The 12,787-nt window shown below is 41.0% G+C and overlaps 1 protein-coding gene across 1 annotated transcript; it reads left to right on the top strand.

Annotated features, from left to right (window-relative positions):
• Window positions 1–1,129: 1,129 nt before the first annotated feature.
• LOC146364767 (PAN2-PAN3 deadenylation complex catalytic subunit PAN2-like) lies at window positions 1,130–10,399 on the top strand. The gene is made up of 23 exons (XM_084917730.1): window positions 1,130–1,255; window positions 4,283–4,510; window positions 4,604–4,773; window positions 4,862–4,979; window positions 5,101–5,178; window positions 5,256–5,511; window positions 5,653–5,941; window positions 6,151–6,247; window positions 6,374–6,484; window positions 6,616–6,735; window positions 6,829–6,957; window positions 7,072–7,271; window positions 7,397–7,539; window positions 7,702–7,808; window positions 7,905–8,003; window positions 8,109–8,237; window positions 8,494–8,631; window positions 8,720–8,779; window positions 8,870–9,118; window positions 9,254–9,397; window positions 9,496–9,675; window positions 9,782–9,875; window positions 10,206–10,399. Exons 1-23 carry the CDS (start codon window positions 1,130–1,132, stop codon window positions 10,397–10,399), a joined length of 3,459 nt encoding a protein of 1,152 aa, XP_084773856.1.
• The last annotated feature ends 2,388 nt before the right edge of the window (window positions 10,400–12,787 follow it).

Consider the following 12,787-nt stretch of genomic DNA (forward strand, 5'->3'; position numbering starts at 1 on the left):
AAATCCACCTCCATCGTCCCGATACCCAAAAACTCCAACCCATCTTGCCTCAATGACTACCGCCCAGTAGCACTCACCCCCATCATCACTAAGTGTTTAGAGCAGCTGGTCCTAGCACACTTCAAATCCTGTCTCCCCCCCACCCTGGACCCCCACCAATTCGCATACCGCCAGAACAGGAGCACAGAGGATGCAGTCTCCATCGCACTGCACTCTGTCCTCTCACACCTGGACAACAACACCACCTACGCCAGAATGCTGTTTATAGACTTCAGTTCAGCATTCAATACAACCCTCCCCTCACAACTCATCAGGAAACTGACAGACCTGGGCATCAGTTCCCTCAAATGGTTACTGGACTTCCTGACCAACCGCCCCCAACATGTCCGGCTGGATAACCGCTGCTCATCTACAATCACGATGAACACCGGTGTACCACAAGGCTGTGTGATGAGCCCTTTCCTCTACTCCCTCTTCACCCACGACTGCAGACCTGCTGATGGTTCCAACACCATCATTAAGTTTGCAGATGACACCACGGTGATTGGCCTCATCAGTGACAACGATGGTGAACTTCTATCGTTGCACCATCGAGAGCATCCTGACCAACTGTATAACAGTCTGGTACGGGAACTGCTCTGCCTCGGACCGGAAGGCGTTGCAGAGGGTCGTGAAAACTGCCCAGCGCATCGCCGGAGCACCACTCCCTGCCATAAAGGACATCTACAGGAAGCGGTGTCTGAAAAGGGCTGGGAAAATCATCAAAGACCCCAGTCACCCATCACATGGACTCTTCACCCTCCTGCCCTCTGGGAGGCGCTACAGGAGCCGCCGGACTAAGACCACCAGGTACCGGAACAGCTTCTTCCCCACAGCTGTCAGACTCTTGAACTCTGCCTCCTGACATCTGACCCACGTTAACACATGGACTGGACATACACACACCACAACCACCTACACACACACACAATGGACAACTGTACCCTCAAACACACAATAATAACATGGACTGAACCACCACTCACAACCACTAGCACTTTATATAGCCTCTGTAAGAATTATATCTTGAGCTTGTGAAAGATAGACTGAGAGAGAAAGAAAGCAGAATAATTTCTGATCATTCTTTTTCATGTCCACAGCCCTCAACATCCAGGGAGAAACCCATGACAGCACGGAGGACTCATGCACGGCCCTGAAGCTTTACAGGAAGTTCCTGGAGCTGTTTCAGGAAGGAGGGAATCATTACGGGACGAAGGTCTGACACAGTCTGACTTACACTGCAGCTGCCATCTTGTTTTTAAAAATGGCTGCCCTCCAGGAAAAGTAACATACCTGTATTTAGTTTGTTTGCACAACCAAAAAGCAAAAACTCAGAAGACCTTTAAGACCTTTAAATAATGCATATTTAGGACCTCTGAAATTCAACATCCTCTAGTTTCTCAAAAAATGTTTTCCTTGCTGCTTTAACACAGCCTCACCTGTGATCTGATAAATGTTAAGATTCAGTTCAACCTTTGTCCCATTTATCCACATTATATTTCATAGATATGAACAATAAAACAAATTGTTTTTATTAAACAGACAAATTTTATACATAGTACATACAATTTGCAAATTGACAGAAATCCATGAGAATTAATTGTCAAAGTTGCCATTAAAGTCAAGCATCAATCCTTGCTCATATTTTTGTTATTGTACTTTTATGTTTAGCTGTGACTAACTGCTCTTCAGGAATAATACTGATATTTTATGGAACAGCAAAACTGAGATGAACTTTTCTTTTTTAATATCCTCACACAGATCGACCCATAATTGAAATTGGAGCGATTTTCGTCTACTTCGGTTTTTTTTTTTCTTCTCTCAGTCAAAACATAACCACGATATTCAAATATCAAAATGCAGCTGTTAGTGTGACCTTGTCGGTGTCAGACTTCAGTAAGACACAGCCTCACACAGCCTGCAGAAAATAACGAGCAATTTGCGCAGTTACTTTGCTACACTACTCTCGTGCTCTGGGGGGCCTGTAGATGTCTGGGGCCTTGATCTCCTGCATTCCTGCTTCATGTCCTGGGGGGCAGGGCTCCCCACACCTACTATTAGACAGTTACACGGCTCAGGTTGTGTCAAACCAGCAAGTAAAAACATTTTTGAGACACTAGAGGATGCTACCCTTCAGAGGTCCTAAATGTACTAAATGTAATTGATAAATATAAGTTATTAGCCAGTAAATGACTTGGCAATGTTCGTGTAATACAAATATATGTATTTTATTTTTCCTGGAGGGCAGTCATTTTTAAAAACAAGATGGCAGCTGCAGTGTAAGTCAGACTGTGAAATAAAAGATCAAAGAGTATTAAATATTAAAGTATTTAAATATTCAGGCTTTTTCAACATTTAGACAAATTGTGTTTGAAATTCAAACTAATCTGCTGCACACTTTCTCTAACTCTGCTGCCACAAGGACAGATACAGGAAGTCGCTCAAACCACATGAAACTAATCTTTATAGTATTTGTTTTATTTTACTCCAGGAGCAAAAGATGTTTTCCAAAAATGGGACAAACTGTTGTTTAATTTTATGGTTGGTGTGGTCCTGAGAGTCGTTGAGCTTGTCTTTGTTTTTAGGGTCACGGGTTTCAAGCTGGTAATCAAGGTGTGAATCAGAAGGGTTAAATGAGCCCCGCCTGGTCTCCAACAAGCCTGCCCCATAAAGGACTTTTTCTTTTGTTTCGGCCCAATTCATGTCTGTGGATCTTTTCTTTGTTAGTAACACTAAACATGTTAAAAGCTGAATTAAGGCTACACAGGGTTTATTTTCCTGAGTTAAATTCTTTGCTAAAAAAGTTAAAAAGCTTAAATTTTCATGTTCTATTGCTGTGACACGGGTGAGTGGGTCAAACGTGAAACAGGAAGTTGACCCAGAAAAGCACAGGCTGAGGAAAATGACTTAAGTGTCTTTATTGTAAGATCATAAACTTGTTATAGCTAGTTTGTTGAATAAACCACTGATGGAAACAGGAACATGATGAAATCAATAAAAGTGCTCATTTTTGTGTTTTTGAATGTTGGTTGTCATTTATTTTATTCACACAAATGCAGTTTGGACAAGTGCTGATGGTCCTTTGTTAATTAAAACCAAACAATCACCATTCCAAGGTTAATCAATACCACTGAAACAGATAACAGACAATAGCTGAAAATATCTTTAATCAACAGTCAACTATCAGCTTCAATTGAACTGACTCAACCAATGAGGGCATCAAATTTGGATTATATGGTTTCAGCTAGGGCTGAACCAAAAGTTGTATTTTTCATTAATTGGATGAGAAAATAAAACCTGTAAAGTTTAAAACTTTAATTTTATTTAATCAATGTTGAACTCTGAGATTAATCCAGTCAATTTTTATTTTAATTGTTACTGAAATGTTGAATTCACCGCTGATGATAATGTTTTTCATCTATATGGATCCATTTCCACAACTTTTTGATCACCACTTCAGAACAACAACTACCTGGATACACAGGATGAAGACTGAACTCTGACATTAATCCAGTGAATTTTAACAACAGTCACGCTAAAGGACCATTTGATTGATTAAATCATGGTTAGTTTGTTACAATATGTGTAACATAACTGTCGTCCAACATGCAGCAAATTTGTTGGAGAAGCTCAGAAGAATCAAACTCAACATCTGGTGCATCTCGGACACCAAGGAATTTGGTGCTTTTGACGACCTGTTGACGACGGCTGTTAATCAAGGTGTGGATTAAGCGTGCTAAACGAGGTCCTCCCAGTCTGATCAAACTCATTATCTTGGTGCAATTCAGAAACAACACGCTCAGGCAAAAACTGGGTCAACCCCCCTCTGACACCTTAATGCGGGCTTAATGATGACACGATGCCCACGTCTCCCAAAGAATTCACACCTGTATTCATGTAAACTCAGCCACACCCACCTTGATTCAGACCCTGAAACCTGTGAGCCTAACGTTTAATGCAGGGACAGTCAACGACTCTTAGGACCGCCTTGAATCCCAGTGGAGGTTAAATACGTGGCTCTCTCCATCAGACTTTAGATCTGGACTCCAGTTTTCTTCATTTCAAGAGATCAAGATTAAACCTGCAAGTACTACTATTTACAGAAGTTCCAGTTCCTCTGCAGGCTGATTTAGCTGAACTCAAGAAGATTTTTGAAGCTCTCAACAAAAGATTAGGTGAATACTGGGCCAACCATCACAGGACTATGAACTCTCTTCACTGGACTCCTCACTGGTCTCCTCAGTGGACTCCTGGGGGACTGGAGCCCACCATGAACTCATATCTGAATCCAAACCTCCACCAAGACGTGAGAATGTACACACAGGAGCTGGCTGTGACCGTTCCTAAACCTGTGCACGTAAGGAAGGGGATTTTTTCTGAGCTGCACAGTAAAGTTTCAGAAGCTGGCATCCCCGTCACTGCAACACATTTTGACCTGCAGCGGGAAATGCTCTGGATGGGAAACTACACGGTAAGAGCCAAAATGATGCTTCAGCAGAGTTTGTTTCTTCTACATTCACCTTAAACTTTGCACTGTTTAATAATATTTGTGCTCTTCTCTTAGGGTCATGTAAAATCCTTCCTTGGACCTACGATGGCACGCTACTCTTCTTTCCAAGTGCATGCAACTGATGCCATCAGACACATGCAGAGTTTGGACACAGGCGTGCTGTTCCTTTCTGAGTGCAACCTCAGATGTTACACTCGTGGAGGCCTCGTCATGTTTGATTATCGGTAAGTGTTACATTGACTGTTGATGACCTGAAGCTGTGAAATTATTCCTTATGTTATTGAATTAATGGCAATTTTTGGTGCTTTGCAGGATGGAAGAAGGAGCTGATATGCACAGTCTCCTCATGACTGATAACATGCTGCTCATGGGGGGATTACAAAACTATGTGGTTGAAGTTGACATGAACACACTTCAAGAAACTCAAAAAGTAAGACACCAGGCTTATGTTTATCAAAATCCACAACTATCTATGCTTACACCACTGGCACATCATACAACTGACTTCACAGCGAGTGTCTGACTGTCTGCTGTCTCGATTGTCCTTCCAGTTCACAGTGGAGGCACCTGGAGTGACAATAATGCGTCAGACCAATCGTTTCTTCGTCTTTGGGCACCCTTCTGGCAAAGTAAGTATCCCCTGATTGCATCAGTTTGACGAGGTTTGGTTTATATCTCTCTAAAACTGACCCTCTGCTGATAACAGGTGACCCTTCGAGACTTGCGCACATTCAGGACACAAAAGTTTGACGCATTTCCTGGCGGCCTGTCAGACTTTGATGTTCACGGAAACCTTTTGGCTGTGAATGGGTTCTCCAGCCGAGGGCTGAATGAACGTTTCCTCATGGTGTATGACCTCCGCATGATGCGAGCTGCAACCCCCCTTTGGGTGCATGTGGATCCCTTCTTCGTGCGCTTCATTCCTACCTACACGTCACGGCTCGCAATCATCTCACAGACAGGTATGAAGCTGGCTACAGGATTCTTTAGTCCAGTTTTCTGTAGCATAGTCTTACTATGTTTGGCCAAAAAATGTGACACACAATTTCTTTGTGTGATTTGTGGCTTTGCTATAACTGCCTGCATTCTGTGTCTTTTTCCAGGTGAGTGTCAGTTCTGTGAGCCCACTGGCCTCGCCAACGTGGCGGATATTTTCCACGTCAACACAAACGGCCACTTTCTCACAAGTTTTGAGGTCTCATCCAGCAAACAAGCCTTAGCCTTTGGAGATTCGGGGGGATGTGTGCGTCTCTGGTCCGATACTCGGGACGTTATGTTTAACGTCTACTCCAGAGAGCCCTGCGTTGTGGATGCACAGCCTCAGCTGACCTGGAATCATAACCTGCAGCCCTGCTCTCCCATCCCCACTGCCCAGGCTACACCCAGCTCAAGGTAACACAATCACTAACGAGACTGAAGAGTTTGCATTAGAGCGTTCATAAATATTGTTGTCAGATTCAATAAAAGTTTGTAAGATAATGTCGAGTCTTCCCCAGTTGATATAAATGGTTTGCTCAACATTTTAAAAGCAGTTCTCAAAATTAGAGTCTCATGTAGTTCCCATTAAAGGTTTCCATCTAAAACATGTTTCTTTTCAACAGATGGGCTCCTGGGATGGACCCAGAAATCCCACAAACTATTGAAACTGTTGGCTTCAACAGTTATGTGGAAAATCCTTACGCCTGCCCCTGTAACCAGGTATGTAAAAAACTTGTTGCTCTTTTAAACTGTCATTTTTACAATATTGTAATAAATTTACAAAAAAAGTTAAACCCATCTCCACATGGTGTATTTTAAGTTTTTTCCCCTGTTTGTTGTTTGCAGGTCCCTGCAAATAAAGAAGGGACACCTGGTTATTACAACCACGTCCCTGAATCTCCAGCAGAGAGTGATGAAGAGCCGCTCCTTCACACTGTTCCCGAAAAGTACAGAAAGGTTGGACTTGCTATGTTTCACCCTGGTGTTCATAGAGATACAGTTAATTATGATATGTAACAATTTCTAGAGTGTTGCTACAAGCTTTGATTTCCAAAACATGTGACAAAGATGTGTTTGTTGTGCTTCAGGTGACAATTAAATACTCTAAACGTGGACGGGAAGATTTTGACTTCAAACATTACAACAGGACCTTGTTTGCTGGCCTGGAGCCGCAGATTCCCAACGCCTACTGTAACTGCATGATCCAGGTAAGAAGCTGAAGATTCACAATGTGTACATTTAATTTTTAATATGAGACAATTTGTCAAATGTTCCATGGGTCTTTTATGTTTGCATCTTAGGTGTTATACTTCCTGGAGCCAGTTCGCTGCCTTGTTCAGAATCATTTGTGCCACAAGGAGTTTTGTTTGGCTTGTGAACTCGGCTTCCTCTTCCACATGTTGGATTTGTCACAAGGAGATCCATGTCAGGTAAGTTTCTTTCTTTCTTTTTTTTTCAATCTGTTGGGGATTGCAAGGCTCTTATTTTGAAATCTCATTTTGTTGTGACTGCCCAAAGTAACCTCTAATGTCTTCTTCCTTAAGGCCAGCAACTTCCTCAGAGCACTTCGAAACGTCCCTGAAGCCAAAGAGATGGGCCTGATCCTCTCAAACTGTGAGGAGACGACAGGAACAGTCGAGCTAGGTCGCTTAATCCAGAGATGGAATCACTTCATCCTCTACCAGCTCTTCCAGGAGACACAGGAGCAGGAGGATCCACGGGCCTACAGGACGACCAGGAGCAGGTAAAACACATCGTTGTTGACCTGCATTCTTACTGGACACTGTCCCAGTCTTATCATTATGTTTGTTTATAAATGCAGAGTTTTCCTTCTGGTTTCTGAAACTGTGATTTGTGTTTGTGTTGCAGTTCTCTGGGCTCCTCTGGCGACTCTGTCATTAGAGAGCTGTTTTGTTCTGACGTTGAGAACCGCAGCCTGTGTCTCTGTGGCATAGAAACAGTCCACTCCTCCCTCATGTCGCTGTTCAACATGCATTACCCCGACTCTCAAGGTGAGTCTGAGAGCACTCTGTGACTGTGAATTACTCTGTCTTTGAAGCTTGAACTATTAATGATTACATAATGGTTTGAATTAATTTAGTTTTTGAATGAGCAGAGGGAAATATCTGCTTGATTTGATGTACACTGATATTCATTGTACTTTGACACTTCAGGAAAAAGAATAAAGGAGCACGACTTTGCTGAGATCCTGAAGAAAAGCATCTGCCTGCAGCAGAGATCTCACACATGGTGTGGAAACTGTGACAAGTATCAGCCCACAGTGAGTTACAGCTTTCATTCACTCATAATGACAAATCATTTATGGTTGATTGTTACCTTTTGTGCAGGGTAATCATTTCTTTGTGTTACACTGTAGGTGCAGACACGCAACATTCGACATCTCCCAGATGTTTTGGTGATAAACTGTGAGGTGAACAGCAGCAAAGAGGCCGAATTCTGGAAGGTTCAGGCCGAGGTAAGTGACTGATTCACTGTGTTTAAATACAGTTAAAAGAAACAAAGAAACTAATGATTTATGTGTTCATTATTTACATGATTGCCCATGTTTCTGTTTTTATAGTACGCCTTCAACAAATCCATGCAGAAGACAGATCAGGATCAGCGTCACGTGTGGATCCCCGCCACTCTCAAGATGTCCCTCAGCAAAAGTCAGAGACTGGAGATCAGCAGCTGGCCTGAGGGCGAGGAGGTGAGGACTTTAGATTTTCAGCTGATCTTTGCACTTGAAGAAATAATTGAGTAACTTTTCATCACCAAGTTAAAATTTGACTTCAAAATTAAAACCATATTTCCAGGAGCAATATTTTTAAAACATTATTACACTAATCTGTAGATATTGAACTATAGGTTGGTTTTAGTGTTTTTGTTTCTGTAACACATGAATTTCTCAACTTTTGTGAAATGAAAAAGTTTATCTTACAATTATTTGCACTTTCTGTTACTAGTTAAGTGCTGCTGAACAGGCGGAGGGAGCTTCTCTGTATGACTTGGTGGTCACGGTGCCACACATCCTGGACGCTGGCACGGGTGGTAATCTGGTCGCACACATCAAAGTGGGTGAGACCTACCATCAAAGAAAAGAGGTGAGTGACGCTTAGATAAGAAAAGTTTGACATCTGCTGACTACAAAAAGTTTAATTTTTAACATTCAAAATGATTTTATTATTTCAGGGAGTCTCTCGCCAGCAGTGGTACCTCTTCAATGACTTCCTCATTGAGCCGATTGAGAAGGTAAGGATCCTAGATAAGATTCCTGCTTGTTTATTCATGCTAACTTTAATGTGTGCAGTCATTTAAAAATGTTTCTCCTTTTGTTTTCAGACTGAGGCTGCACAGTTTGATGTGAGCTGGAAAGTGCCAGCCATCCTGTGTTACGCCAAGAGAAACTACCACACCAAATACGACCTCCGCAGTGAGTGTCAGCACAATCAGTCTGAAGTCAAATCCGACTTATATCGGACTGAGAAGCAGAGCAAGACAGACGCCACTTTCATCCCACTCACAGTCAGTGAGATGCCGCAGGCTGGTGACCTGGTGGGGCTGGACGCTGAGTTTGTAAAGCTCAGTGAGGTAAGTCTGGCATCATTAATTATAATATAGGATTAAAAACTATTTTAAATATTCCTAGTACATATTTTCAGTAGTTCAGCTAATCTGACTCAAGTATTTAAAACAAAATTGACCCCTGAATATGTGCGTTTGCAGGAGGAAGCAGTGCTGCATAGCGGCGGCACCAAATCGACCATCATGCCCAGTCAGATGTCTGTGGCCAGGATCACCTGTGTGAGGGGTCAGGGGCCCAACGAGGGGGTCCCCTTTATCGATGACTACATCTCCACTCAGGAGCAGGTGAGAAGCTGCAGAGAGAAAAGACCACGATGACCTAAAAGAATGAATATATAATGTTTCAAGGATCCACCCGCTAACTTGTCAATTTGTTCTTCCAGGTGGTCGACTATTTGACAAAATACTCTGGAATCGAACCTGGAGACCTGGATGCCACAGTATCATCTAAGCACGTGACCACGCTGAAGTCGACCTACCTGAAGCTACGCTTCCTCATCGATGCAGGAGTTCGCTTCGTCGGCCACGGCCTGCAGAATGACTTTCGTGTCATTAATTTAGTGGTACGTTATTTCATCAGTTTTAAATTTCAAATTAGTTCATGTAGTTTAGAGATGTGTTTTTTATAGATGTGCTTTGATTTTAATGTTTTTTATTTTTTTTCTTAAGGTTCCCAAAGATCAAGTTATTGACACCGTCCACCTCTTCCGATTGCCCTACAAGAGGATGATTTCTCTGAAATTCCTTGCTTGGTATTTTCTTGGTAAGTTAGTAGAAACAAAAAAACAAAATCAAATCCAAATAATCCAAATATGAGTCTGTAATCGAATTAAATCACATTATTACTGTGAGAGGGATTAGGATCCAAATATGTAAACTGGATAATCCGCTCATGTTACCGAAGTCAGTATAGTTCATGATGTTTTAGTTGTCATCAAACCCATCTTGGAATTAAATCTGAACAACAAAGTATTTAGAGGCTTTTTTGAGTTCACGCACTAAAGCGTACGTGTTAATTCCTCATATCCACACTGTAATCTGAAGCTGAACACTTTCATTTGAATCATTCCTGACCTTTTTTTCATGTCCACAGGCCTCAACATCCAGGGAGAAACCCACGACAGCACGGAGGACTCATGCACGGCCCTGAAGCTTTACAGGAAGTACCTGGAGCTGTATCAGGAAGGAGGGAATCATTACGTGACGAAGGTGCTCTACGAAGTCTACGACAAAGGCTTCCAGCTGAACTGGAAAGTCCCGGATTCGGATGCAAGATGGTCCGTCTGAGTGGACTGAAAGCACTCTCCTTCCACAGGTGCTGCTGTGCTTCCCTCTGTGATGGGACTGTGAGCAACACCATGACCTGAAGATGCTCGGGCTGCTTATTTTGTATCATATTTTATAGTTATTTGCTTTGAGTCAGTGACTCAGTTATTTTTATCATATCTAAATGTAAGCTTTTTATATCAGAGAGGTTTACAGGGGGGAAAGTGATCATTCAAAATATGAATTTGAAGCATTTTGTTTTTGTTTTTAAAAAAGGAAAAAGTCAAAATTGTTGCATGTAAATGAAGTCATCCTGAGCACTGTAAAATGTTTGTTGTTTGATACCAGGAAGTGGAGAATGTGCATGAATCCATGAAAATCTTGATTAAAACAGAATCCAACCACAATGAATTTAGTTTGTTTTTTTTCCGCCAGCTTCTGTGAAATCTGTTGCACTGTTCATTTTCCAGCTAACTTTTTGCAGCTTTCTCAGAATTCAGATCAACATTCAATTTTTCAAAAGCTGTTATTTCTCTTCTATAAATGACACATTTAGCAAGTTTGAAAAAATTCCACAATATTTCACCTCGAGATCTTTAAAATGCCCTAACTGGTAAGGACTGTGCTTCAAGTGCAGCATTTACAGCCACCACCTTTGAAAAGTAGTAACTATACTTTAATAGACATGCTTCATTTAATAAAGCTTTAAGTCACATTTGAACGATTTTTTGATATAATGGTGCCCTCTGCTGGATGATCTGCACACTCTTACCGTTTCCACATAGTTGTTTTTAAAAGTTTTTGACATTATTTTCATTGTTTTTCGGCTTGTTTTGTTTTGGGAACCATAAAATGAAATTGTTTGAGCTCCTTGTCTGGTCTTACCAACAACTCTACAAGTAAAACTAAACATACAGTTAGTAATGATCCAGGAGATATGTTAAAAATCTACACAACACAGTTATTTCAATGTTCCATGAAAGAATGTGTAAATCTACACAGAGTATAGTAATCCTGTTCAGCTGGATATGTGGAGGTCAGGAATGAATGTGTTGTGTAGTCTCAATAATATTAAAGCAATAGTGTGATCACAATACTGATAACTGGGAGGCTTAAAAACGAGCTATTACAGTCAGAGAAATATTGTAATATCGATAATAATAATAAAAGAAATCAAAACGAATATTTTTGTCAATATGTGGCGAGTAAGACAGTCAAGGCCTTTGAACCAATTCAAGGCTCCGAAATCAACAGATTCTGTGAGAGAGAGGAAGCATTTTTTCAGGGATATAAAAGTCCAAAGAAAGCCGTAACCTTTTCCGTGCCAGAGTATTGTTTAAACTTAAAAGTCACTCAGAAGTCACCAAACACTCAGGACTCTTCAGAAGATCGTGAAGTAGACTTATAACACTACGAATGGCTGGTGTGAAGCTGATATCCAGGTCCAGATTTAGTAAGTAGAAATTTCTTTGGGTGATGTACAGTGCGCTAATTCATGTGATTCATATACAAAGATGTAAACATTTAATTTCAACAATTCCCAGCCAAACGCAGCGCAAAGCAGCGGCGTACACATGAGCACATCCGCATCCACAGCAACAACCAACATAACCACAAGTAACAGTAAATAATAAATATTGAATGTTACTGGGCAGTAGTGATGGGATTTCCGGCTCTTTTTAGAGATCCGGCTCTTTCGGCTCGGCTCACTAAAAAGAGCCGGCTCTTTCGGCTCCGAACCGGCTCTTCAGGTTGTTTTGTTGCTTTAATTAATTTATCATTAACAATAATATAAAATTATGCAGAAAAGGAATTACTAATGTAAAAAAAGTGGTTTTATTTATATATGTTTATATATGGCCCCTAGAGACAAAACACGTACAAACTCTAAAGCACATACAAACTCCAAAAAGCACGTACAAACTCCAAAACACATTTCTAGCGTTAACTGAACTTCCAAAACAGAGCTACCCAGATCACTTAAATTACACAATTGAAAGCATGTGTGTATTGTTTGTGTATTTATAGACAAGCACTCATATTTATTCAAATAATTAAAAAAAAAAGTTCATTTACCTGTTACTACCACACACCAAATCCGGTTGTTGATACTTTCTGGCTTGTGTAGCCACTAGGTAACAAAAGCTCAACACTGCGCCCTAGCATCCTGGAGCACTTCTGTTGTCTTTTGTATGTGATTCTGAGTTTGTACGTGCTTCTGAGTTTGTACGTGTTTTGGAGTTTGTACGTGGCTTTGTCTCTAAGGGCCACCATAAATATACTTTATTTATTCACTCCACATAAAATGTAATAAATAAATCATATAATACAAAAAACAACTATTTACATTTTAAACTTTTAACTATTTAAATTTTCAGCTTTTTCCTTTTAAACAAATTTAACGTGAAA

Source organism: Perissodus microlepis, chromosome 20 (assembly GCF_051167445.1).
Source record: "Perissodus microlepis isolate ML-2025 ecotype Zambia chromosome 20, ASM5116744v1, whole genome shotgun sequence".
NCBI classification, from domain to species: domain Eukaryota; kingdom Metazoa; phylum Chordata; class Actinopteri; order Cichliformes; family Cichlidae; genus Perissodus; species Perissodus microlepis.